The 25692-nt window shown below is 37.5% G+C and overlaps 1 protein-coding gene across 4 annotated transcripts in view; it reads left to right on the forward strand.

The window, feature by feature from the left end:
- The window catches only part of PRIM2 (DNA primase subunit 2), a 281680-nt gene that overhangs the window by 214745 nt on the left and 41243 nt on the right, over window positions 1-25692 (forward strand). For all 4 annotated transcript variants that reach the window (XM_082414343.1, XM_082414345.1, XM_082414346.1 and 1 more), the window contains one exon: window positions 22129-22255. In XM_082414343.1, the coding sequence (XP_082270469.1) occupies window positions 22129-22255 (127 nt within the window). The remainder of the gene's footprint in view (window positions 1-22128; window positions 22256-25692) is intronic.

Consider the following 25692-nt stretch of genomic DNA (forward strand, 5'->3'; position numbering starts at 1 on the left):
TGCCTCTAAGTCCCAATGGAACTTTTCCCCCCAAGGTTACTAATTAAAGATAAAATTTTTAAATAAATAATTTCTTGATGTGTCTTGAAAAAGATATGTCAAACAATTATTAGTTTTTCTATATTTCATTTATTTATCCCTTTTTATTCTTTATATTTTCTCTGAAGTGTTTTAAGGCAAGTTTTAGACTATGTCATGTGATGCCTACATGGTACTTTAATATGTAGAAAATATTTTCTTACATAATTGTAATACCATTATCTTACCACTTGGCAAAATTAACAATAATTTTTTGATAACATCTGATATCTAGGCCATGTTGAAATTTCCCCGATTGCCTAAAAATATACATATATATTTAACATCTGATTTCTTTGAACTAGGATCTGCATATGTTACATTTGGCTGTTGTCTCATAAATCTCTTTTAGTGATCTGTTATTTACCTCTCCCTTTTTTTCTTTTTTTCTCTTTTTGCTTGTTTTATCAGTCTATAATTTACTGAAGAAATGAAGCAGTTCTATAGAATTTCACATTCTGGATTTGTTTGTTTGCTTCCTGTGGTATCATTTAATTTGTTATTATTTCTCCTGTAAATTGAGTTAGCTGTAAAGACTTTCCTAAATCAGATTCAACCTTTTTGGCAAGAATCCTTCATAAGAGGTACTTTGTTTTTCATATTGTGTCCCATTAGGAGGCACATTGATAGCCTGAACCTTCCACTGTAAAGTTCCCCTTAACTTTTCATCTAATGGTTTTATCCATTGAATATCCATTGATTTCCCAAATCAGTTATCTTATTTTCATTTCTACATTTATTAGCTAGAATTCTTCTGTAAAGAATGTTCCCACACTATCTTGGTATTTATTTCATAAGGAAGGCAGTATTTTTGAATCTCAATTTCAAGTTTGGCATTGAATCTCAAAAAGGTTAAATGAACTGCCTCAAGTCACTAACCTACTAACCTAAGTAGCTCAGAATCAAACTGAAGTTTTTGATAGCCGTTCTGGTTGCCTCAGATACACATGAGTGGGAGCCAGTGGACCAACATTGTACACCAAGTTCTTCTTGGTTCAGAAGTTAAAGAGTGAGAAATAGAGTGATTTGGGATAATTTCTCTTTACTCTCTCTGTCCTCCCCCGCTCCCCAAGTAAATTCAGAAAAGAGTAGGTAGTTTTATCTGATAAACTACAGAGGTAGTTTTCCAGAGCAGTCGAGTGCTTGGAAATCAAATTGCTTGGATTCCTATTCCTGCTCTACCTCTTAGCAGCTGTAATCTGACTTTTGGCAGCTTACTTACCCTTTCCAGGCTCAGTTTCCTTGTCTGTAAATGAGGATCCTAACAGTATCTGCCTTAAAGGGTTGTTGTAAGGATTAAATGAAGTTGATACAAGGAAAGGGCTTAGAGCAGTGGCTTGCATATAATAAGCACTCAGTACCATTTAGCTTCTCAGAAATAAAACTGTCCCACAGTTAACATTTTTAATTCTGCTGGCCATCCAAACCAAACATTCGAAAAATGTAGTAATCGTTAGGTAAATAATACGATGTTGTGCTGTTGATGCTTAAAAGTGATGGTAGGTGAGAATTGAGGTGGTCTTATTTTGCAGACCTAAGAATAGCATGAACCCGAGGAGTGGCAACTGTGGCTGCCCCATTTCTACGATAGCTGTAATTGCAGAGAATCATGGTTTTACAGCTTTAGTTACACACATAGGATTATTAAATGAATTTGTGGATAGTGATTGAAGAGACGTATGTTATCTGCATGTTCTGCATTTTAGATATTTTATTTTTTATTTATTTATTTTAATAAATTTATTTATTTATTTATTTTTGGCTGCATTGGGTCTTCGTTGCTGCATGCAGGCTTTCTCTAGTCACGGCGAGCGGGGGCTACTCTTCACTGCAGTGCGCAAGCTTCTCATTGCAGTGGCTTCTCTTGTTGCGGAGCATGGGCTCTAGACATGTGGGTTTCAGTAGTTGTGGCATACAGGCTCAGTAGTTGTGGCTCACGGACTCTAGAACAGAGGCTCAGTAGTTGTGGCGCACAGGCTTAGTTGCTCCGTGGCATGTGGGATCTTCCCGGACCAAGGCTCGAACCCGTGTCCCCTGCATTGGCAGGAGGATTCTTAACCACTGCACCACCAGGAAAGTCCCCTAGATATTTTATGATTGAATTTCTCAATGTGAAGAATATTTCTTTTTGGAGTCTAAAGCTTTTCTCTGAGCACAGTAGGAAAAGGTGTCACGTCATATTTTCAACAGGATTAAAATATTGTACAGTGTGTGGAAAAAGCAAAATGTACTCTGCCCCTCACCTTTCAATTACCTACATTTCTACTTGCTAGAGTTATAGATAGTATCACTATATTTAAGTTGTGTTTATAATCATGTCTTAGTTGTATTGGGAGTATTTTTAAAGACTAATTTTAAAAGATTCTTTTAGCAGAGTATTTTAAACCATTTTATAAAGCAACGGAAATCATAATTCTATATTTCAAGATGTAGTACAGTGAAATCTGCTTTATCATTTTGCATTATTTTCTTATGGTTGACATTTTAAGACTGGACTGAAGGTATGTGTATGCATTTGCTTTGATCGTAGACTATTCTTGTTTGTTCACAGCCATTTCTTCTCTGATTTGTTGTACAATATTATGAAAGGTTTTTCCCTGTTTGTTTCTTGAGTTGTCAAGTACCTTTTGAGCCATATTCAAAAGGACAGTTATGCTATAGATATGTGTTTTACCTCATTTAAAATTTTTCTGAATATTTGAAAGTGCGTTCTGTTTGGCCATGTGAATCAGAATGGGTGCAGTGGTCCAATCTTCTAGATGTATAGTAAGTAGGCAGATTTTTTTGTCCATGACCAATAATGTGATTTGTTATGGTGTGACCCAAATGCAGTGAGTAGCTTGGTTTGGTTACTGTAAAGTTCCAGCTGTTTTTACCAGTCTCCCCTCATTATTTATGTGAGATTGCATCACCCAACCTGAAGTAGGAAGAGGCAGCATGCACAGAGCTGCAGGTTTGCAGGCCTGTGTTAACATTTCCATGAAAGAAAACACTATTTATCCCCTAAGCCAGCTTTTCAGTATTATTTGTTTACTACATGCCCCAGAATTTCTGTTTTGGGGAATGGAACGCCATTATAGAAAGTTCTGATTGAATAGAATACCATTAGGCACAGTAATCATAGCTTTTTAATTTTAACAGTTTTGATTTTCAAATAAAGGAAAATGTATATAAATTTCTATTCTTGCAAAGCTATTAAGGGAAGAATAAAAACGATCAGCAAGTATGTGAGTAAGTGTGCAGATCAGCGAGCTCTCAGTCTCCAAGGGGCTGCGCCAGCCCAGGGCTTCTGATGCAGGCACACCTCTCTCCAACTTCTGGCAGGGCCGGAGTGTCTGAAGGAACACTGGATCTGAAGGCTAAAGGTCACAGAACAGCCCCTGGCCTCTGCCTACGGAGCTCTGCACCTCTACTTTCTCTTCTACAAAAAGAAGGAAGTAATACCTGCTTTTTTTTCTGTGAGGATCAAAGGTTAAGTAAGTTTCTTGAAGTGAGGATTCTCAAGTACAGATTGCTAGAGCATCGAGATGGGCTGTACCGGTTGTGAAGGAGGGTGATGATGCTTCTCTGGGTCTGTTAAGGTTTGACTTGGTTCTTTTTGTGATCTTGGTCAAGAGGAGCTGCCTTCCCCGAGGCCTGTTGTGTGCCCTCATCTCTGTGTGGGGATAGTAATCCCTAGTTTGCGTTGGTTCTTGTGAGGAGCAGTGATAGTGTCCGCCAGGTGCCCAGCATGCGGCCAGGCACACGTAGGTGCTCTGTGTGTGGTCACTGCTGTTGTCGTTAGCTTTAAAAGATCGTCATTTCCTGCATATTACTGTGAAAGGAACTGAACCCTTTTGGTAGAAGGAGGAAGTTGTAAATATTAACTAGCATGTGCCATTTGCGGAGAGTGTCAGTTTCTAGTAATTTTATTTTTTAAGTTAATAATATTAATTAAAAGTCAGTGTTGGAAAATTAAGTGAACAATATTGACTTTTCTTGAAAGCAAAACATTGATAATGAAAATAAGTAAGGAAGTTTGAAGCTTACATTTCATTTATACATAAGATCTTTCCTTTCATATACTGTGTTCATTACTTAGGCATTTTAAAAAATTAGAATTTGAACATGAAGTTGTGAAAGTAAAAGTATAATTAAATGAGAAATACTTGTATGTTAAAGTTCAGTTTCTGCTTGTGAATTCCAAGGTGAATTCATAGCCTCCCGCTTTCCTTTCATTCTCACTCTTGGCTTCAGTTAGCTCTGTGAGCTATCCTTGCCCATTGTTTTCTCGTGGACATGGACATGAATGGCGTGTGCACAAGAAACCACCTTTTTAATTCATTAATTCATCATGGCAGCTGCCCAGCCTTGGCAGCATCTTTAAGAAAGGTAATAGAAACGCTTGTCTAGGAAAATGCGAGGAAACGAAGTTAACTCATGTGAAAGAACTGTGTATAATAAGCCTTTTAAAATTCTGCTTTATGTAGTACAAGCTAGATGCCTTTCTTTTAGCTTTTTGGTTTCATAACTTATCAGTATTGTGGAGTGGAAAATGATTTCTTACCATGTCTTTTGTGATCATTTAACAAATGTCTTCAATTTCCTTCTAGAATCCATGAACTTGATTGTGTTTTCCCACTCACTGTCAGTAATCTTGTCCATCACAATTCTCTATAATCTGAGGACTTTCTCTTGGTACCTATTAACAGCATTGTTTTCTAACATTCAGATAATTTTTCTGATTGTAAGTGTTGTAAAATACTTGGGTATTTAACATTGAAAGGATTAATTGCTTTCTGGGGGTTTTAATGAAAAGGTATTAAGTGGCTTTCTAGGATGAACTAAGTATTCTCGTCAGCCTTTTGTCTATAAAACTGAAGTTTAGTTAGGAGGAAAATAAACCATGCCATTCAACATATTTTCTATAATTGACTTAATTTCATGATTGGAAGTAAAGCATTGGGATTTTTGTTCAAAAAAATAAAATATCTTGTCCTACATGATAATAAGGAGCTAGGTATGCCACTATGACCATTTCATATTCTGTAATTCACAGCAGCCACTTGTTATACACTCAAAATGTCAAATCTCATGACAATTTTTGAAGAATGTTGTAAAAATGTTGTGTTTCTGTTAGTAAAGTTGATTTAACTTTTTACTTACATAAAGTAGATCTAATCTTATAACTAAACATAACTTTTGGTATAGTTATTCATGCTATGTCTGATGTATGAACAGTATGATCTAAAAGAATAATTGACTATGATGTCTACTTTTCAATCTAGGAAAATAGGAATAATCATACTTTGATAATATTGTTATATGCTAGTTAAATTTTTTTTAATTGAAATATAGTGATGTACAATATTATTTAAGCTACAGGTGTACAACATAATGATTTACAATTTTTAAAGGTTATAGTCCATTTATAGTTATTATAAAATATTGGCTGTATTCCCTGTGTTGTACAGTATATCCTTGTAGCGTATTTGTTTCATACATAATAATTTGTACCTCTTAATCCCCTCCCCCTATCTTGCCCTCCCCCTTCCCTCTCCCCACTGGTAACCCACTAGTTTGTTCTCTATATCTGTGAGTCTTTTTCTTTTTTGTTATATTCACTAGTTTGTTTTATTTTTTAGATTCCACATATACGTGATTATCATATGTACTTGTTACATTTTATATTTCAGATTTGAAACACATTAATTTGATTTAAAAAAAAAAACAAAACACTTTCAGAGCAAGTGCTTTAGAGTTAGTCAGACCTAAATTTAGATCTGAGTTCCACTACTGACCAGCTGTGCAGGCTTTGTGAAGTAAGTTGCTTTATTTCTCTAAACCTCAGTCCCTTATCTGTAAAATGGGACTGAAGCCTTTTTCTAAGTGTTGTTAGGACTTAGGCAAAATAAAATATGTAACAAAGTACCTAGAATGGAGCAAGCACTCAATAAAGGATGGTTGTTACTGTGGTTAGAAAATAACTTTTCTTTGCCAGAAAGTAAAACACAAATGTTGGAATATGAATTCAAGATTATTGTTGAATTTGAGCTTTGGACACTGTTTCACAAGTGATGAGAAGATATAGTTCACACTAGTTGTCAATTTTTAGTGAGAGACCTCAAGAAAGTGCATAAAGTTTCTTAATCTTCAGGTTGTAAAGCTGAAGAGCATATTTTTTTATTGAAACTACCATCAAACTGGCATCATTTCTATAATTTTTTTGCCCCCAAGATATTCACATTGACAATTTATGCATACAATTTCATTGGAAAAGAAAATCTATTTGATTTACATAATGATAAAACAATAAAGAATGCCAGTGTTCCTCTAGTCTCTTGTATTGAGGTAACAAAAACCCAAATCAAAAATACATGAAAAACATTTTCTTATTTTTTTAAAACTTTCAGTTACTTCCCTTTAGCGAACACCTGTCATCTCTGTCAGAAGATTTTGCACAAACTTAGAATTTTATTGCGTTATTGAGTTTTAAAACGGCAACATTGGAAATGACATATTTTCTTTAAATTGTTATAAAGCAAGAGTTCCTACGTATCAATTAGGTGATGAATAAGAGTTACGGCTTTTTCTTCCCCCTGTGGTCTTTCTACACTGACTCTTATTAGAGCAAACAGCAGTGAATACATTCTTTTCTTAAGTATGAAATACAATGAAAGTGAGGCTCACAAAACCAAAACTTGTTTGTGAGCTACCCGGCAGATTGGCAAATTACAGTTGTTATTAACCAGGTTCATAGTTTCCAAAGACTTAAAATCATAACCTACCACCTTAAGGGATGAGTGGAAATGCACAATGCAGGTCACCTCCTTGAGTTACCAGAACGGAGCCCTCCTGACTTCCTGTGTTGTCTGTGTGTGTGACCTCCAGCCACCCCTGGTCCTGCTGTGAGTGTTAAATTCTTAACGTCTGTCTCACTCTGTATTTGTTGAAATGTTTCTCTATGTTTGTCTTATCATTTATGAATATTTTGCATCTCTAACTAGAATTTTAAAACCCTTGATTTTCTTTTAAACTATGCCTTTATTTTCTGCCTTCTTTCTCCAGTGTCCAGCATAGCACTCTGCAGTCTATTTCTTTAAGGAAAAAAGTTTAATTAATGAACAAGATGCTGTCAGTGTAGTATAGTAGAAAGAGAAGAAAAGACAGATTAAAGCTTCTTTTTATTTTGCTTTGTTCAGTCCCCAGTTGAATGGCCTGGTGTTGAGCAGCAGCCAAAACTGTGGAGTTTGAGATTACTTGTTTCAATATTGAATGAAGGCTCAGCTGAGAGAGAAGAGATGGGTTTTAGTGCATTTTCTTTCGCTTAGTGGAATTCAGGTGACTTTCCTTTGTACGTTGTGTCACCACAATTTAGGAGCTAAACAGCTTGTGCTTGTTGGTCAGGTGGCTTGATTCTGCAGCTTTTCAGGACATGATGTTTTCATCATAGAAGGGAAGGGTAGATAATCATCCTCTGAGCCTTTAAGGAATTCAGACAGTTCATTACACATTTATATGCTATTTTATGTGCATACCTATGGAATTTAATTTGTAATTTCTGAAGACCCTCAATATCAAAGGTAGTGGGCATAAGGTAGAGAGATTTAAAGAAATAGAAGTCCCTGCCATCACAATTCACAGTCTGGACTGGATGTTATACAGCTGAGGAAGCGAAACCCAAACCACGTGAGGAGTACATTCACTGCCCTAACACAGGGCAGCGAGTGTTGTGAAATGTGGATCATTTAGTATTAGAAGACAAAACACGTTCTTCAGCGTTTATAGAAATCAGCTGATGCTGCAGCTGCTTGGTGAAAGGGTTCTCATGATCTGCTACTATTTAAATTTCTAAAGTGATACTGTGCTTTTATTTCTTTAGAAGCAAATTAAGTGCACCCGCTTGATTTGGGGATTATTTGTATTCAACAAATTACTCCTTAAAGCCACACATCAAAATATTATTATTCCCGTAATTTTACATGTGTTATGCTTCTCATTACTGTTCTGCTCATTTGTGTGCTGTATAGAATACCAGAGGCAGCTTTCAGATTTAAAAAAAAATTAATCTACATAGTAAATAGCCAGTAGACTTGTGCTCCTAAAAGTTGTCATGTCAGAGTATCATGCTGAGATTTTCACAGCTATCCACAGCTTTATTTTTTGTTATTACCTTGTCATGTAGATCATCAAGTTTGAATTAATGTTTACCAGGAGTTCTTATTTCTGGAACTGCTTTTCTTTGTAAAACAGAAATGGAAAATGATAATTTCTAGTAAATGCTGAATTAATGACATGAGAAACTGAAAAAGATAGCTACTCAAGAAATTTTTTGTAGCAATATGGTAATTTAAGGCATTATTCATATATATATTTTAAAGGTCATATTTGTGTGTGAGTGTGTAAGAGAGGTGTTTCACATGATAATCTACATCTACCTAGGTAACTATCCAGGCAAAATTATAAGCAATGGGATTTTTTTTTCAGAAGTTTCTAAATGTGGCATAGCATAGAAACAGTTAAAGGGGGAGAATCCCTTGATGTCATTAACTACTTTAGGAGCATAACTATACATATCTAATATTTCTATATAGTTGGTGATAGAGGCAGGTTGTAATGAATTGAGCACAGAAGTGAATTTGGGGACTTTATTTCTCTACTCTTTTGCTATGGTTTGGAGAAATAATCCATCTGTCACTCAGTTATTTTCCTATAAAGTGGTGATTATAGTACTCAGAAAGGTATTGTAAATGTATTCAAAGTCAAGTGCTTGTGTAATTTACAAATGGCTGTCTTTAACTTTCTAGTAATTACTTACAGGAAATATCAGGAAAAGGTAATTACTGGCATCATCACCACTAACAATAAATGTTTCTTCAGTGCCTATAATGCACTAGGTGTGAACAGGGAGCCCGAGACCCCAGAGGTCTTTGAGGAACAAGGACCACCCTCGGCACCTCCACTCTGCTGCTGCCATTCTTTTTCTAGCTCATGCCCAGAAGACAGATGGAAATGAAAAATTACAGTTTATCATCTATTTGATAAGTATTAGATGGAACCATATGAAGTTGCCATTTACATAGAACAAACATACGTAATGTTATAGCAATTGCATTTGGTCCCACTTAGTATTTACAGGGCCTCTGGCATTTGCCAGGTGTTGTGGGAACTGAAGGCACAGAAGTTAGCAAAGTGGACACCATTCCTGCCTTCATGGAGTTGACATTCTAATGGGTTCTCCAGCCAGACCTCTCTTTATCTAGGATATCTAACTGCCTTCACTACGCCTCCACTTGGATGCCAAATAGGTGAATAAACAGTACACCTAGATATTATGTGGTCTGCCCTGTAGATAGAAATCACAGCCAGAAGGATCATGGATCTGTGACCTAGCTCAAGATTCTCTCTCTCTCTCTCTCTCTGTCTCTCTTTCTCTGTTAAGATAATAGAGCCAATAAATAAGACAGTAATTTCTGTAGCACCAAATGGTGATTTTTATGTGTTGAATTTTGAAATGTACCCAGTCATGAGAATGGAGCCTGGTAGGCCGCTAAACACAGCTGTGATGTGTTTGTTCTAATACATGGGGCCAGGCTATTCTGTGTCCTTCACTGCGCATGGTGAGTGGCTGAGACGTGTTAGGATTCAGTGAACGTGCTCCGGATCGGGATCAACAGAGCTAGGTTGTGGTTTCAGGTTTGCTGTTGGGGAACTCAGGTATCCATCAGGAAATGCAATAAGTTAACTGTTCTTACATACTTCAGTGATGTGGTGAAAATAAATGAGATAATAATCACTGAGTGGTTTGAAAATTCACTCTTTAAAAGAGGTGAGAATTGCGTATAAAATATGGATAATAGCCATTTTCATATTCATAGTTTAATGTAATCTGTGTGCCTTCTGGTTTTGTTTTTGTTTTTCTTGATTAAGCTACTACAGACTTCAAAATCTTGTTTTGAACAAAACCCAAAACACTTTGTGTTGAACTATATCAAACTACCTGATTTCGTCTTTGCCCAGCTGTTCTGTTGACCGTGTCCATTGTAATATATCATTCACAGGTTCATTTTCAAATTAAATTCCTGCAAATGAATAGATGAGATTTGTTGGGCTGTTTAAAGCATCTTCTAACATTTAAAAATATGTGCTTTAAAATTTTTTAAGTTGATGGAATTGGGGAAAAAATGCATCTTCCTGTTTTGTCTTGTTGTTCTTTCCTGTTGGCATGGCCCAGCAGGGCAAAATAAATTCAGTCTCTTAATGAGATGTCACATCAAAGTTAGAGGCAAACATGACCTGAAGCCATACAGCAGATTTACATAGTCTTGCCTTGACAGAGCTGCCTTCCCACATTGCTGAGGACGCCATCCATCAGTAATTCAGTTTAGTTATATTTGATTATGAGAAAGCAGCCACTTTGTTTTGAGACTTTAATTCTGATTCTTAATCATAATTCACAAGATGAAGTAACTTATCATTACTGTGGTGCCTGTAACATATCAATAAAAGGGGAAAGAGGGAGGTTTCTCCTCCACTGTGAATATTTTATTATTTCTCTGATATTTCCCTGGAGTTTGATATTCTTCTTCTTTGTATTAAATAATACTTTTATGGTTATATATGTAAATGGTATAATGTTGCCAAGGGAAAAAACCCACTGAAATAAGTATGAAAATTCACTTGAGTTTTCCATGCTAGATACCTGTGAACTAGTTAAGAAAACACCTGTGCCTGTTAAAGTTGAACGACCCTTATAACCAACCACCCTTTGTTATACTTCATGTCGGGAAGCATAATGGTGTAATGTAGTTTGTGGAGTTCTGCAAGACTTGCTAGGTACTGCAGGAGATTAAAATGGCTTTACTTAAATAGACATTTGCCTTTTAGTATTATGGTAGAAAACCTTTTTTTTTCTCCCTAATGCCACATATTTTAAGCAAATTGAAAATTAACACTAAATTCTAAAAATAGTTTCTGCTATTTTTAGCATTGTTGGCATTTAAAAATTTTAATTAGTTTCAGAGGAGATGACCTGTGTTTCCTGGGTAAATAAGAGCATTTCCATGTGTTTATCCTAACATGATGGAAAGTACATGGACACTGAGCAACTCGTAAAATGGCTTCAGTCCTGACACAACGTTTTACTGTGTGCGTTTGAACATTTCACTTAATAGTTCCAAATCTCAATTTTCCAGGCTGTAAAATAGAGATAGTCACACTAATTTTGCAGAATTGTTAGGAGAATCAAATGAGACAATCAGTGTTATGCCTAGTCCATTGCCTGGTATATAAACTTCTTATTTTGAAAAAAATTTAAATGTACAAACAAATTGCAAAAATGGTGCCAAGAGTTCCACGTGCCACCCAGCTTCCCCCGGAAATAACATCTTACATAACTGTTATACAGTTATCAAATCAAACAAGTTAACGTTGGTTAACTGGAGATTAATCAGAGAGCTAATCTCCGTTAGCTGGAGATTTTGTTCAGATGTCACCAGTTTTCTCACTAACGTCCATTTGCTGTTCGAGGTCCCACCCAGCATCGCACCTGGGACAGTTTCTGTCTTTCCTGGTCTTTCATGACCTTGATGTTTTTGCAGGGAAGTGGGCAGTTTTTTGGTAAGGTTATCTCTCATTTTGGGTTTATTTATGTTTAGATTGAAATTATCCATTTTTGGCAAGAATCCCACAGGAGTGATGCTCCCTCCTGATTGCAATGTATCAGGGGCATGTGATATCAACATAATTTATTACTGGTGGTATTAACCTTGATCACTTGGGTCAGGTGCTATCTGCTGGGCTTCTCCACTGTAGAGTTACTATTTTCACCTCAAAGTGTCTTGGGGGAGATATTGTAGACCATGTAAATATCCTGTTGCCCCACTAATTTTAGCATCCCTTGGTGGATCTTGCCAGCAGCTATTATTAGTATGATGTTCTAAGTGTTATTTTCTTTTTCCCTGTCCTTCTACACTTATCAGTTTGAATTCTTCTGTAAGGAAAAGCTGTCTCTTCTTCCCCTGTTTATTTATTTAGTCAGTTGTTTATATCAGTACATGTCCATTACTCTGTGAATTATACATTGCACTTTGCGGGCTGCAATTCATTACTATTGGTGTTCACTTTATTGCCCACATTGTTCCAGCTCTGGCCATCGGGTGCTCTCCCAGGTTGGTCCTGGTGCCTCTCCGCAGGCCCCGTGCTCTCTGAGCACATCCTCTCTGGCACCACAAGATGCTCTGGGCTCCTGTTGTGTTTTCCCTGCCTTGGTCCTAGAATCAACCAGTTCTCCAAAATGCCTTGTTAATTCCCTTGAAAAATAAAGTAGCCGTCTGTCCCTCAAAATACCTTTTAATAACTCTTCATAGAATATTTCGTGTATTTCTCTTTTGATCTCCAGATGCAGCCTTAGGGGATTCAGTCTTGCCAAGTGGGAATTACTGGTTCCTAACCTTTAGAAAAGAAAGAAAACACTTGCCTACAACAGGAGGCAACAGATCCATATTCATCTTCTTTTTGTCCCTGAAATTGTAGAGGAAAAATCTGGCTTCCCACTGTAAATTAAAACTTTATCTCATGCCCTTTGTCATTTCAGGGAATGATATATTCTATAATTTATTTCCTTTAAAAATCCAATGTAATTTTTTCTTTTGGTCGTCGGTTATGTAGCCAAACTTAGATGATTAGAAGATGACATAGAATCGAATAAGTGAAATATTAATTGTATTACTGTGACTCTGGGAAAATCATTGAATCCTTAATTATGCTGGAGCTAATTTTATAATTATGATGGAAGTAAGAGTGTGCTAAAGATCTTGTCTTTTTTGTAGAGAGTCTGATTCATTTTTGACATTGATAGAAAAAAGTGTTTTCATATGCTCTGAGTAACCACTAGAGGGTGGTCATGGGTAGCCAATTACCCATTTGCTATTTTTTCAAGACTGATGCAGAAGGATTGACAATAAAGGTGGAGAGGGGAGTACTAGCAAGTGGAATCAAAAAGAAAACTGGAGTGAAAATATTAATATTGTACAAAATGCAGTACAAGAGAAAACTATTAAACAGGAAAACAGTTATATTTCTATATGTTGATAAAAGGTGTACTCCACCAGGAATATATGACAATTCTGAACCTTTATGCACCCAGAAAGATATCATTGAAATATATCTATATATGTAAATATTTAAGTGTTTATTATAAAAATATTTAGATATTTCTTAACATCTGTAAGATGTTAAGATGTAAGAGTTATATTTTTGCAGTCATCCTGGCAGCTCTTCAGAACCTTAGATTTATTGCACATAATATGCACAATAGGTTATAAGCAGTATCTTGAGGCATCTTTTTAATGATAAAGCTAGATCTTTAAAATTCTGTCACAATAGAAATTCAGTTCTAGAAAATACTAACACTGTGGATTAAGTACCCAGATAACGTAATGTAGAAAAGCAAAGTATGAAAAAATTTTTGACAAAAACTAAATATGGGAAAATGAGTAAATAGGATAAAACTAATCTAGCAGAAGTTAAATAAATGTATGTTTATTTTGACTTCAAAATGTTTGTAAAAAATCAGTACTGTATCTATGAAGAGGGAGCCTTTCCTTGAGCAGTGAGAAGCTCTCATCAGCTCACTTCTGTGTGGTCGCTGATTGCAGGCTTCGACAATGTTTTCAGTTTGCTTCTCTTGTTTCCAGTGAGTGAAAAGACCAGTTTATGTGGGCTGAGCCAGCTCGTCTTGGACCAGAGCATCAGGCAGCCTGCTCCTTTGCTTTTCTGTTGGGGTTTGTTTGATGTTGGCTCTTTAGCTACCAGTGAGATAGAGACTAAGTTGGCCACCTTTTAAGGACTACTAAATTTAGTCTTTTAGGCTATAAGTATGTGATTCAGTAAATGCTTTTACTTTAGTGAATGAAGGTTTGTCTGTGGTTTCTGTCTTCAAATGTTGGGAAATTATATTTGGAATTTTAATAAATTTTCATTCACTGTTATGTTGGTGGCATCCATACCAGTGAATAAAGCAGATTTTCTAAAACAAGCGTTTCAGGTGGGATGCTGAAAATGCTATCACTAATCTGTCCTTTCCTAGTATCAGGCAAACTGGCTGAACAGTTGGAGATCTTTTTTTCTGTTTTTTTTTTTTAATTGAAATATGGTTGATTTACAGTGTTGTATTAGTTTCAGGTGTACAGCAAAGTGATTCGGTTTTTTTAATATATATATATGTATACACACACACATTCTTTTTCATATTCTTCTCCATTATGGTTTATTGCAAGATACTGAATATATAGTTCCCTGTGCTGTACAGTAGGGCCTTGTTGTTTAAGGTGATTAAAGGCTGATTAGTGACCCACCTCACAATTCTCCCAGCCCATCTCCTCTCAGTTGAATTGTCAAGGCCTCTATTTAAATAATGTTAAGATATGGTATTTAGCGATGGGAATTTGCCAACTCTTCTTTGTCACTGAAAACTAGCAGAATGATCAGTATAAGATTTGCTTTCGGTCCTCTGGTGGGGCGATCTCACGAGCATATGTACAAGGAAGATGCTCAGTGGTTCAGCCTCGTGAACAGCTGCAGTTTGCTAGGCTTCACGCTGGCCTTGGTTACAGCCTAGACCGAGAAGTACGCAAAGTAGGCAGTGCGGAGACAAGGGTTCTTTCCCTCACTCCCCCTGTGGTTGAGGACTAAACCCCCTGCTCCTTGCTTTCCTACACCCTCAGGGCTGCATTAGATGCTGGCTGATGCCTGCTCCAGCTCTTAAATTCCAACTGATGAGGAAGCTGCATTTGCTGAAACTCCAGGTCCAGGTGCCAGGGAGGTGAGCGATGCTGTGTACTGCATCCTTCCTCTCTGCTTTCATACCCCCTTTTCCCTGATCTTGTACCCCAGTTCCTTGTCGTGTGCCACCTAGAATGGTAGAGGGGACAAATATCAAGAGTGCCTAGGGCTTCCCTGGTAGCGCAGTGGTTAAGAATCCACCCGCCAGTGCAGGGGACATGGGTTCGAGCCCTGGTCCAGGAAGATGCCACGTGCTGCGGAGCAACTAAGCCTGTGCGCCACAATTACTGAGCCTGCACTCTAGAGCCCACAAGTCACAACTACTGATGCCCACATGCCACAACTACTGAAGCCCATGCGCCTAGAGCCCATCTGTGCTCTGCAACAAGAGAAGCCACTGCAATGAGAAGCCTGTGCGCAACGCAAGGAAGAGTAGCCCTCGCTCGCTGCAACTAGAGAAAGCCCGCGTGCAGCAATGAAGACCCAACCCAGCCAAAAATAACTAAATAAATAGATTTATTTAAAAAAAAAAAAAGAGTGCCTGGTAATTTGGAAGCATGATGAAAACTTTTTAGTGTTTCTTCATTTCAGATGGTTAACTTCAAATTTACCATTTTTAATGATTCTAAAATCATGGTAAATTAGGAATTAAATAAATGCTATGTGAGTGGCTTGTTAGAGTTACCATTTCTTTGAGAGTAGACTCCTTTCCCTGGTATACAGTAGAATCAGAAACATTTTGTTTAACTGTGGTTCAGTGTGACTTTCAGATGTCCCTGAAGCAGCTGAGTGACAGCAGGGAAGCAGCCTACAGATGCATGTTAGCCATGGATAACTGACAGTTGCCTGTATTTATTTATTAATTTTCTCCATTTATAATTTTGTAGTAGTTTCTAGAAAGTAAAAGACTAAGATTTTTAATTCCATCTCTTTTCTACTAAGTAATTGAAATAACTAATCATTTGACCTCTTGAAATCTTAGTTTGCATATTTATAAAATAGGGATACCTAACTTCCATACCTTACAAGTAGTAAAGGGTCTAAGAAGAATCATTTCGTCACCACTAAATATCTGTGGAAATGTAAGCTATTATTATTGAAACATCACTAAGCATAACTTTGGTTTTATTGCTAAAATCAGTAGTACAATTATACTAAATTCTCCATTAGGAATTTAGAAATGATGTTCTTTATTTAATATCTGAATGAATAGATACAGTTAGAATGATGGAGATCACAGAGCCCCAGGTCACAGAAGACCCTCAAGTCTTGTTTTCTGAGTCCGTTTGGGTACAGTCCTTATAGCAGAATACGAAAGAGACAAACCAACCCACTAACCCCACACCACCTGCGTTCATGAACACAAAGCTCTCCACTTCCCTCTGAGGATTATGGCAGGTTTTTGATACACAGCTGATCTTTCTTTTGATCTATTGGCTCCACTGAAAGTGATCTGCTTAATCAACTACCTTATAAAATTACATAGGATCATTTTATTCAATACTTTTTCTGTGGATTTTTAGCGTTTCACTAGTTTTCATTTTCTGACAAAGTGGGGAATCAAAATTTTAAAATTTTAGCGTGACGCTGCCTCAGGGGAAATTTGAAGGAAAGAAAATATGCATGTTCTCAAGTCTAGAACTGAAAATGTTGTCCATGGAAAGGGATTAGGATGTGAACATTTTTAACTTTTTAAGGAACCTCCATACTGTTCTCCATAGTGGCTGAACCAGTTTACATTCCCACCAACGGTGTAGGAGGGTTCCCTTTTCTCTACACCCTCTCCAGCATTTGTTGTTTTCACACTTTTTGCTGATGGCCATTCTAACCAGCGTGAGAAGATACCTCACTGTAGTTTTGACTTGCATTTCTCTTATGATGAGCGATGTTGAGCTTCTTTTCATGTGCTTGTTGGCCATCTGTATGTCTTCTTTGGAGAAATGTCTGTTTAGGTCTTCTGCCCATTTTTTGATTGGGTTTTTTTTTGATATTGATAACTCAAAAATATATTCAATTCAAAGCTTATTCTGTGCTAGAAGCTATGCCACGTGCTTTATGAAGATGAGCTATTAGCTCATCTTCACACCAGCCCTGCATGTGAAGTATTACTCCTTTATTTTTATATACTGTGTAAGGGAATTGTTAAGAAGACGATGAGTCACCTGCCCAAGGTCACACAGCTAACGTGTGGTAGAGACAAGATTTAAACTCAGGTATTTGACTTAAAGCACTTGTCTTAACTATCAGCCTTTGGTCTCTAAGTCTCCTTCAGTGTGTTGTTTGGTTAGAATGTATATGATGTTTCAGTGACCTCAAAGAGTTAAACTGTGGCTAAAGTTAAGAGTTAAAGAGAAGTATTTGCAATCTGTAGGTGACTGATTACAGAATTAGTTTTACAAATAATTGAGTAATTTCGTAAGTAAGCCCTTAAAGGGTGGGCATTAAGTATTAAATGCCTATGGCATGCATTCTGCTTATTAACATTGTAAGTAAAGCTTTAGAGAAGTGACAAGAGAAGAGATAATCAATGATCACAAGCTGTAGGAGAGTCAGCAAGAATGTGTGTCAAGGAGAGACCATGGGTGGTTTCACGTCCTTCCCCAAGTGCAGGTCTGTTTACACGTGTGGCCCTGCCGCTGAGCTGTGCCTTCCTGTTGGCACTTGTGGCAACTAAACTTCCTGGGGTCCCTCGTGATGATGTGTGGGATGCTGGATCTGGGCATTGAAGGAGGGCCCTTTGTAGTTGGCAGACCTGCCCTCTTTGTGTTTTTAAATATGTAAATTAGAATTCCAAATTCTTGTGGGTAGGAAACAACTCACTAAAAAGGGATTGAAAATGTCTCTGTTAAAAATTACCATATACTTATCCTGTTCTCTGCCCACATATATATGGTTGTTTTGCCTCACTTAGGTCAAGAAGATTTTCCTTTTTGAATATAAATCTCTCTCTGAAGGACACTTGGTTTGCAACCATTCTCACTTTACTGTGCAAGCTAAGCTTGACTTATGAAAGGCAGGTTTTGATGTTCTGACAGTGGGAGTAATACTTGGTCTGCGGGCTTTTCTTGGTAGGATAGACTTTCTTCTAAGGAGGACCATGCACTGCTCATGGCAATTAGAGGTTTACTCATGACCTCTGAGAGGATTTGGGTGTAAATACTATAAGAAATGTAATAAGATGCAGTCGCTGGGCCCCAGGTGGAGCTGGGGTGGGAGGTAGACTTGTGAGGGAGACTCCAAAAGAGATGGGTAGGAGCAGGATGAGGATGCGCCTGCTTCGTCATGTTTCTTGAGTTCCACTGGTAACATAGTGGCCCTGAAAATAATTCGCTGCTGACTTGAGCAGAAATGCAGATTGCAGTGCCACAGGACTAATTTGGAAGGTTGCCAACTTCCACTCAACCGCCTTCAGGCCTGGTGTTGATTTTCTGGCATTTCCCATTGCTGGCTGGAGTGGAATGGAGGAGCCAAGGCGGAAAAGAGTGTTTCCACCTGGTTCTCACCCCCATTTCCCATGTGAGTCTTACAGTTGTTCCTTTGAGTTGTGAATGTGGACACCTGGAAAGTATTCCCTAAAAAACATTACCCAATAAATGTACCTTCTACACAATATTTCAAGAGTTTGCCAGTCTGAAAACTAGAGAAGACAGTTTGTATGATAAATACGTGAATAGCCCGAAAGCTTAGTAAGGTCCAAATTTTAGACATATGTACACATAAGCGGGAAGTAAATTGGAAAGGAAAGGGAGGGGAAAGATAATAATTACAGCTTTTCTTCCTTTAGAGAGAGTAGCTTTTCATTACTTTAACATAATGGCTGACCGAAAAGTTCTTTCAGTGTTTTCTGATGCATGTACAGAAATCTTATGTCTAATTAAATTCAATTCATACCTAAAAGTTTGCACAAGGAGATTGATTATAGTTAATGCTTATGACTAAACAAATAGAAGTTGTCCATAAAATATGTTTGCTGGAACTTTTAACATTCTTGTTTTCACCAGTGAAATTTAATGATAATTTGAAAATTTTCTTTCTTGAAAGTTTTCTGTTAGTTGAAATGCCGTTTGTTTTCCTGGTTGTAGATTGCTTGATTGCTTGTGGGCAGATAGGTAGTTATAAAACTGTAAGCTACTGACTGCTGAAAATTCCAGCAGTCCTTTTTTTTTTTTTTAAGTAGAAATTGATAAACTGATTCTGAAATTTATATGGAAATGCAAAGACATAAAATAGCCAAAATAATATTGAAAAAAACCAAAGCAGGAGGACTTACATTATCTGAATTTGAGACTTACTCTAAAGATTTTGTAAAGAAAACAGCGTGGCATCAGCAAAAGTATGGAACTATAGAGCAAGGGAATAAAATATCTTCAGTAAACGGTGTTAGAAAAAGTGTTATCCAGTTCACATGGGGGTGAAGGATACCGGATATGCCATCCAAAATACGCTACTTTGGCCTGATGACTGAAAAAAATGCACAATGTGAGAGTTGAGAGTTAAGTTTTATTTGGGACAAAATGAGAACTATAGCCTGGGAGACAGCCTCTCAGATAGCTCTGAGGAACTGCTCCAAAGAGGTGGGGGGAGGTCAGTATGTATGTGATTTTAGTGATGGGGGTACATGCAATCAAGCACACATTTCAGCAGAAGGTTGCTGCTCATCATGAGGAAGATGCAAGAAATTAGGCTCATAAAATTAGGCTCATAAAATCTTTACCTGAAAGTATCTAACTATCTGAAGGCTTGTTCACAGTTATACCAGAGCACAGAGTGCCTCCTTCCTGATCTCAGCCCTGAACTCCTTTCAAGGGGTGTTGAAGGTCAGCAACTGCAGTGGCCAGTGACCTCATCCTTGTAGAGGCAGATGGCAAGTGACAATTTCCAGTTGGCAGGCATAAGGATTATTTTGAGCTAAAGGACAAGCAGATGCAGGAAAAGCTCTCTACCTCCCCTAACTGCCTAAGGATACAGTATAAATTTCCCCTCTTATAAAGGAAATTTACATTTGTAATGATATCTCTGTACCAGGAAGAAAGCTACCCAAGTCTTATCTGCAGAACAAGCCAACCCTTATCTACCCTGTATTTCCTCCCCTCCCCTTCTCAAAACTTGCTTCCCCAACCCAGAATCCCTAAACCCCTTTTCCTTGATTTAGCCTAAGACGATGTTTAAGCTTCAGTCATCAGCCTACCTCCTTGAGTCGTATCTCTTTGTACATGTACTTATGTACAAATGTAATTAAGTGGGTTTTTTTTTCCGTGTTAATCTGTCTTTTATCAGTTTGATTCATGGGCCCCAGCCATTTAACCTAGGAGGGTAGAGGGAAAAATATTTTTCTTTCCCTACAGGGGATAAAAAGAGAACACACAAAAATTAACTCGAGATGAATCAGGACCTAGACTGAAAAGCTAAAACATTATGGCTTCTAAAGGACAATACAGAATATCTCTGCAACCTATCTTAGAGAGGGCACAGAGAGCACTGCCATAAAAACGTGATTTAATTAGCGTTCATCAAAAATAAAAACATCTGCTCATCTTGTCAAAAAGTAACATCAAGAAAATAGACAAGCCACAGACTGAGAAAATATTTGTAACACCTATATCTGATAACAGGTTTGTATCCAGAATATATGAAGAATTCTTTCAATGGAATAATTGTCAACCCAGTTTCTAAAAAGACTTGAACAGACACTTTACAAAATAAGGCATATCACAGCCAAGAAAGCACGTGAAAAAGTACTCAACAGTGTTTGTCATCAGGGAAATGCAGAATGAGATGCCACTACCCGTCTGTTAGAATGGCTAAAATGAATGAAATTGACACCACCACACTTTGGGGAGAATGTGGAACTCTCATGCATTGCTGATGGGGTATAAAATAGTACAGCCATTCTGGAAAATTGTTAGCAGCAGTTCTACTCCTGTGTATTTATCTGAGAGAAATGAAAATAATGTCCACAAAAGTCATCTGCAAGAATGTGCATGGTAGCTTTATTGATAACAGCCCCAAACTGGAAAAGCCCAGGTGTCCATCTGCAGGAGACTAGATAAACTACCTGGTATATTCATACAGTGGAACAATCTGCTGATACATGTGACGATACATGTCATGCATGGATCAGTCTCAAAAACATGAAAAGACATGAAAAAGTCAGACACAAAATACTTAAGACTGTACAATTCCATTTATGTGAAGTTATAGAATAGCTAAAGCCACGGTGACAAAAATCAGACCAATAGTTGCTTCTGGGTGTGGAGGGTGGGGAAGAATGCTGAGAAGGGGCTCAGGGGGGCTCTTGGATGGTGGAAACATGCTGTCTCTTGATGGGGGTATGTGTTACATCAAACTGTAGACCTGAGATCTGTGCATTTCACTAAATGTAAATTATAGCCTCAAATTTAAAAATCTCACCCCTAAGCAACAAGGACCTACTATATAGCACAGGGAACTATATTTGATATCTTGTAATAACCTATAGTGGAAAAGAATCTGAAAAAGAATATATATATATATATATATATATATATAATTGAATCACTTCGCTGTATACCAAAAACTAACACAACATTGTAAATCAACTATACTTCAATGAAAAAAAAATCTCACCCATAAAAACCCACAGTATTTTCCCATCTCTTATTCTGATTCTCTGTCCTGCTTTCCTTAAAGTATTAGACAGCTTAGACCCACTATACTGAGCCTTTCAATAAATATGGGTTCCTTTTTTCTTCTTATCCCACCCATTTCAAAGTCCTTCCTATGTCATTACCTTGCGTTTTGAACATGAGTCAGGAATTCCAGGCAGGAGGCAATCACAGTAGTTCCTTCATCAAGCATTTGCTGTCAGCTTGTTTTGTATAGTGAAAATCCAGAGGAAGGCATTAATTAGTTAGGAGACACTTCAAAAGTAGAATAGGCAGGATGTGGGAATTCAGGGAAGACTAGGATAAAGGGGGTAGAGAAGATGATTTACATCTAGCATGATCTTTGGAATCAAACCAAGAAATGAGCAAATCGATTATTCTTCTCAGGAAAGGATTATCCTCATCTTTAAACATATAAACATAAGCTGTCTCTAACCTGAGAAATGTGTTTCCTTTAAGTTTTGCACCTTTAAAAACCTGTAAAGGACCCAAATGTTATATTGGTATAAATGTACATCTGCCTGTGAATGCTAAATTTATTTTAGAAAAATCACTTTGTGCTCTTCGGTTCCAGCGGGCACTGTTGACACCACCAGTACAATGCTGGCTTACTTTGTCTCTTCTTTCTTTTTCCTCTAATCAGTTTGATAAAGGCTACTCTTACAATATCCGTCATAGCTTTGGAAAGGAAGGCAAGAGGACAGACTATACGCCTTACAGTTGCCTGAAGATTATCCTAACCAATCCACCAAGCCAAGGGGATTATCATGGTAAGTGCTTCCTCTGGATGTGTCTGTGATATACAGAAACCCAGGAGCTCTGTAGGAAACACTGAAACAGTGGAATGATTTTTGCATTACTAAGGCGAACGGGTTTGTAGCTTGTGTCGGTCATCAGGTCAAGCCAGAGCTCCACTAGCTTCTAGTGGTATGTCTTCTTATTGGGCTGGGTCAGCACAAGAAAGCGGTTCTGCTGTGCTCCACTTTGTGCTGGAGTGGGCTCTTTAGTCCTCTGTCCCCTTCACCTGCTATTCTCTTTCTCCTGTTCTGCATGTGTCTTAGAAGGCTGATGCGAGTTCTTCAAAGCTTTTTAAAATTGAGTGCCTCGAATTTTGGAACAGTAGATTGATTAATTTTCAAAGACTACTGAGAGAGAGTGTGTTTTATTCTCATTACTATCATCTGATTAACAAAGATTGAGGGATTTAACAAGTCACGGTTTCAAACATCTATCAATTTGCCTAAGTTGTAGGTTAAAAAGAAAGTTAATCTGTTTTCTGTAGATTTCGAGTTTAACACCTTTTTTCTAAAATAGTTCTCTGAGCGTACCTTGAAAAGCTCCTCACTTGTCTGGTATGTGAGAGGATGATTTAATAGTCCATATTAGTTAAATTTTCTAGATTACCAAAGCTGACTGCAATATGTGTCAAAACTTTTTCTTGTTTTAGCATCTTAAATGAAATTCTTTTTTAGAAGATCACACAGTTGCAGGCTGTTAAAGATAAAAAAAATCTCAAATGGAATTTTAAGAAAGATGCTTCATGTGTCCAGAGCATTAGCATTTAGTAGATGCAAAGGTGGCCAGTTCTGGAACACACAGTGAGCGGTTTTCACCGCTCGTGTCAGGCACTTACGGAACTTTTAGAAATACAGGCTCAGGCTCAACCCTCAGACGCATAAACTCAGATTTATTTGCTAGTTCTCTGAGAGATTTTGGTCTTCTAAACTTTGAAAACAACTGACCAGATACTTGTGGTGAGAAAGTCTGTAGCTTTTCCCAGTGGCCACACCAGGGAGTAACTTACACTGAGCTTGGCCAAGTGAAACTCCCAGTGGTTCTTCTGTCGGTTTCCAGGTCCTCACATTCAGCACTTACTTAGTTGATTTTTATTAGCTTAAAGACAGGATTTTATATTTCTTCTTCTTGTTATTGTATCTTATTTATTCTGGTCCATTCTGTTTGTTTTACTTTGTTTTTAATTTAAACTCTATCAGCTAGAAAATAATACACAGCTAACTCTTGAACAGCAGGGGTTTGAACTGCATGGGTCCATCTTACATGCAGATTTTTTCCAACAAATATATACAGTACTACACGATCCGAGGTTGGCTGAATCTGAGGATGTGGAACCTCGGATACAGAGGGCCAACTGTGGGACTTGGGTACCTGCAGACTTTGGTATCCCGGGCAGGTCCCAGAACCAGTCCTCTGTGGATGCTGAGGGACCACTGTACTTAGCAGACCCTCAACGAGCTCGTATTGGTTTTTAGACACATTGATCTACCCTTTCTTTAAGTGAATAAGCTTTATTTTTGTGGAGCAGTTTTAGGATCACAGCAGTACTGAGCAGGAGGTATAGAGAGTTCCTGGGTGCCCTCTGCCCCACACTTGCTCAGCTGTCCCCATGTCAGCATGGCCCGCAGCAGAGGGCTTGTCCCTATGAGCTGAGGATGTGCTGTCTGCCGCTGTTGGGTGTAGCCAGTTGTGGATATCATTTCTGTCCCGGAATGATGGTGCTCGTGAGCTCACTATGTTGTTGCAGATTCTCCATCTGCGGGATCTGTCCAGCTTGATGGAGGTGGAGTCCAGCAGTGGAGTCAGCACTTCTCCTTGCAATTCTGTCAGGTTTTCCCTGATGTGTTTTGATGCTCTGTTGTTAAGTGCATACGCATTACGGATGGTGATGTCTTCTTGGAGTATTCACCGTTTATCGTTACGTAATGCCCCTTTTTATCCTGCATAAGCTCCCATTCTCTGAACTCTGCTCTGTCTGAAAGTAACATAGATACTCCCACTTTCTTTGATTTGTGTTAGCATGGTGTATCTTTCTCTGTCTTTACTTTCAATCCATATGTGTCTTTAAAGTGGCTTTCTTGTATACAACATACGGTTGGGTCTTGATTTTGATCCATTCTGACAATCTATTTTTAATTGGTGACTACTGATGTTTAAAGTAATGATTGATATAGTTGGATTAATGGCTGCCATATTTTTTACTGTTTTTTATTTGTTGCCCTTATTCTTTGTTTCTGTTTTTGTCTTCCACACATTTTCTGCCTTTTGTGGTTTTAACTGAGCATTTTATATGATTCCATTTTTTTCTCTTCTTAGCATATCTATTGTATTTCTTTTGTTACTTTTTAAATTAGTTTTATTTTTTAAGGAGTTTTCACTGTATATGTACAACTAATCCAACTCTCTTTTCAAATCACCACATCACACATAAGTAATGCAAGTACCTTATAATAACGAATATTTCTACTTCCCTTGTATCATTCTGTCATTCATTTCATTTATACTTAAGAATATATAACCACACACAGATATGTACATAACCATGCATAACAGAATACACTGTTCCCATTACTTTGAACAAACTGTTATCTGTCAGATTAGTTATGAATAAGGAAAATAAAAGTTTTTATATTACCTTTCCTTATCATTCTCTGATGTTCAAATTTTCTTTGGGTAGATCTGAATTTCTGGTTTGTATCATTTTATTTCTCTTTGAAGAACTTCTTTTAATGTTTCTTGCCCTGCAGGTCTGGCAACAGATTTCCTGAATTTTTGTTTGTCAGAGAAAATCCTTATTTCTCCTCTTTTGAAGGAGAATTTTGCAGGGTACAGAATTCTGGGTTTGAGGGATTTTTTCTCTCAACAGTTTAACTGTTTCACTCCACTCTCTTCTTGCACAGTTTCTGAGGATAGGTTAGATATAATTATTTTCTTTGCTTCTCTGTAGGTAAGGTGTTTCCCCTTTGGCTTCTTTCAAGATTTTTCTTTGTTATTGATTTTCTGAAGTATGAATATAATATGCCTAGCTGCCTTTTTTTGGCATTTATCCTGCTTGGTGTTCTCTGAGCTTCCTGGGTCTGTGGTTTGGTGTCTGACATTAATTTGGGGGAAATTCTCTGTCATTATTGCTTCTGTTTCTTTCTCTCTCTCTCCTCCTTCTGGTATTCCCATTCTCATGTTACACCTTTCATAGTTGTTCACGGTTCTTGGCTATTCTGTTCTTGTTGTTTTTCCTTTTATTTTTTTGGGTTTGAAGTTTCTATTGACATATCCTCAAGCACAGAGATCTTTTCCTCAGCCGTGTCTGCTAATAAGCCCATCAAAGGCATTCTTCATTTCTCTTTACAGTGTTTGCATCTCTTTTTGATTCTTCCTTAGAATTTCCATCTGTCTGCTTACATTACACATCTGT

Source organism: Balaenoptera physalus (genome assembly GCF_965194825.1).
Source record: "Balaenoptera physalus genome assembly, chromosome: 11".
Lineage (NCBI taxonomy): Eukaryota > Metazoa > Chordata > Mammalia > Artiodactyla > Balaenopteridae > Balaenoptera > Balaenoptera physalus.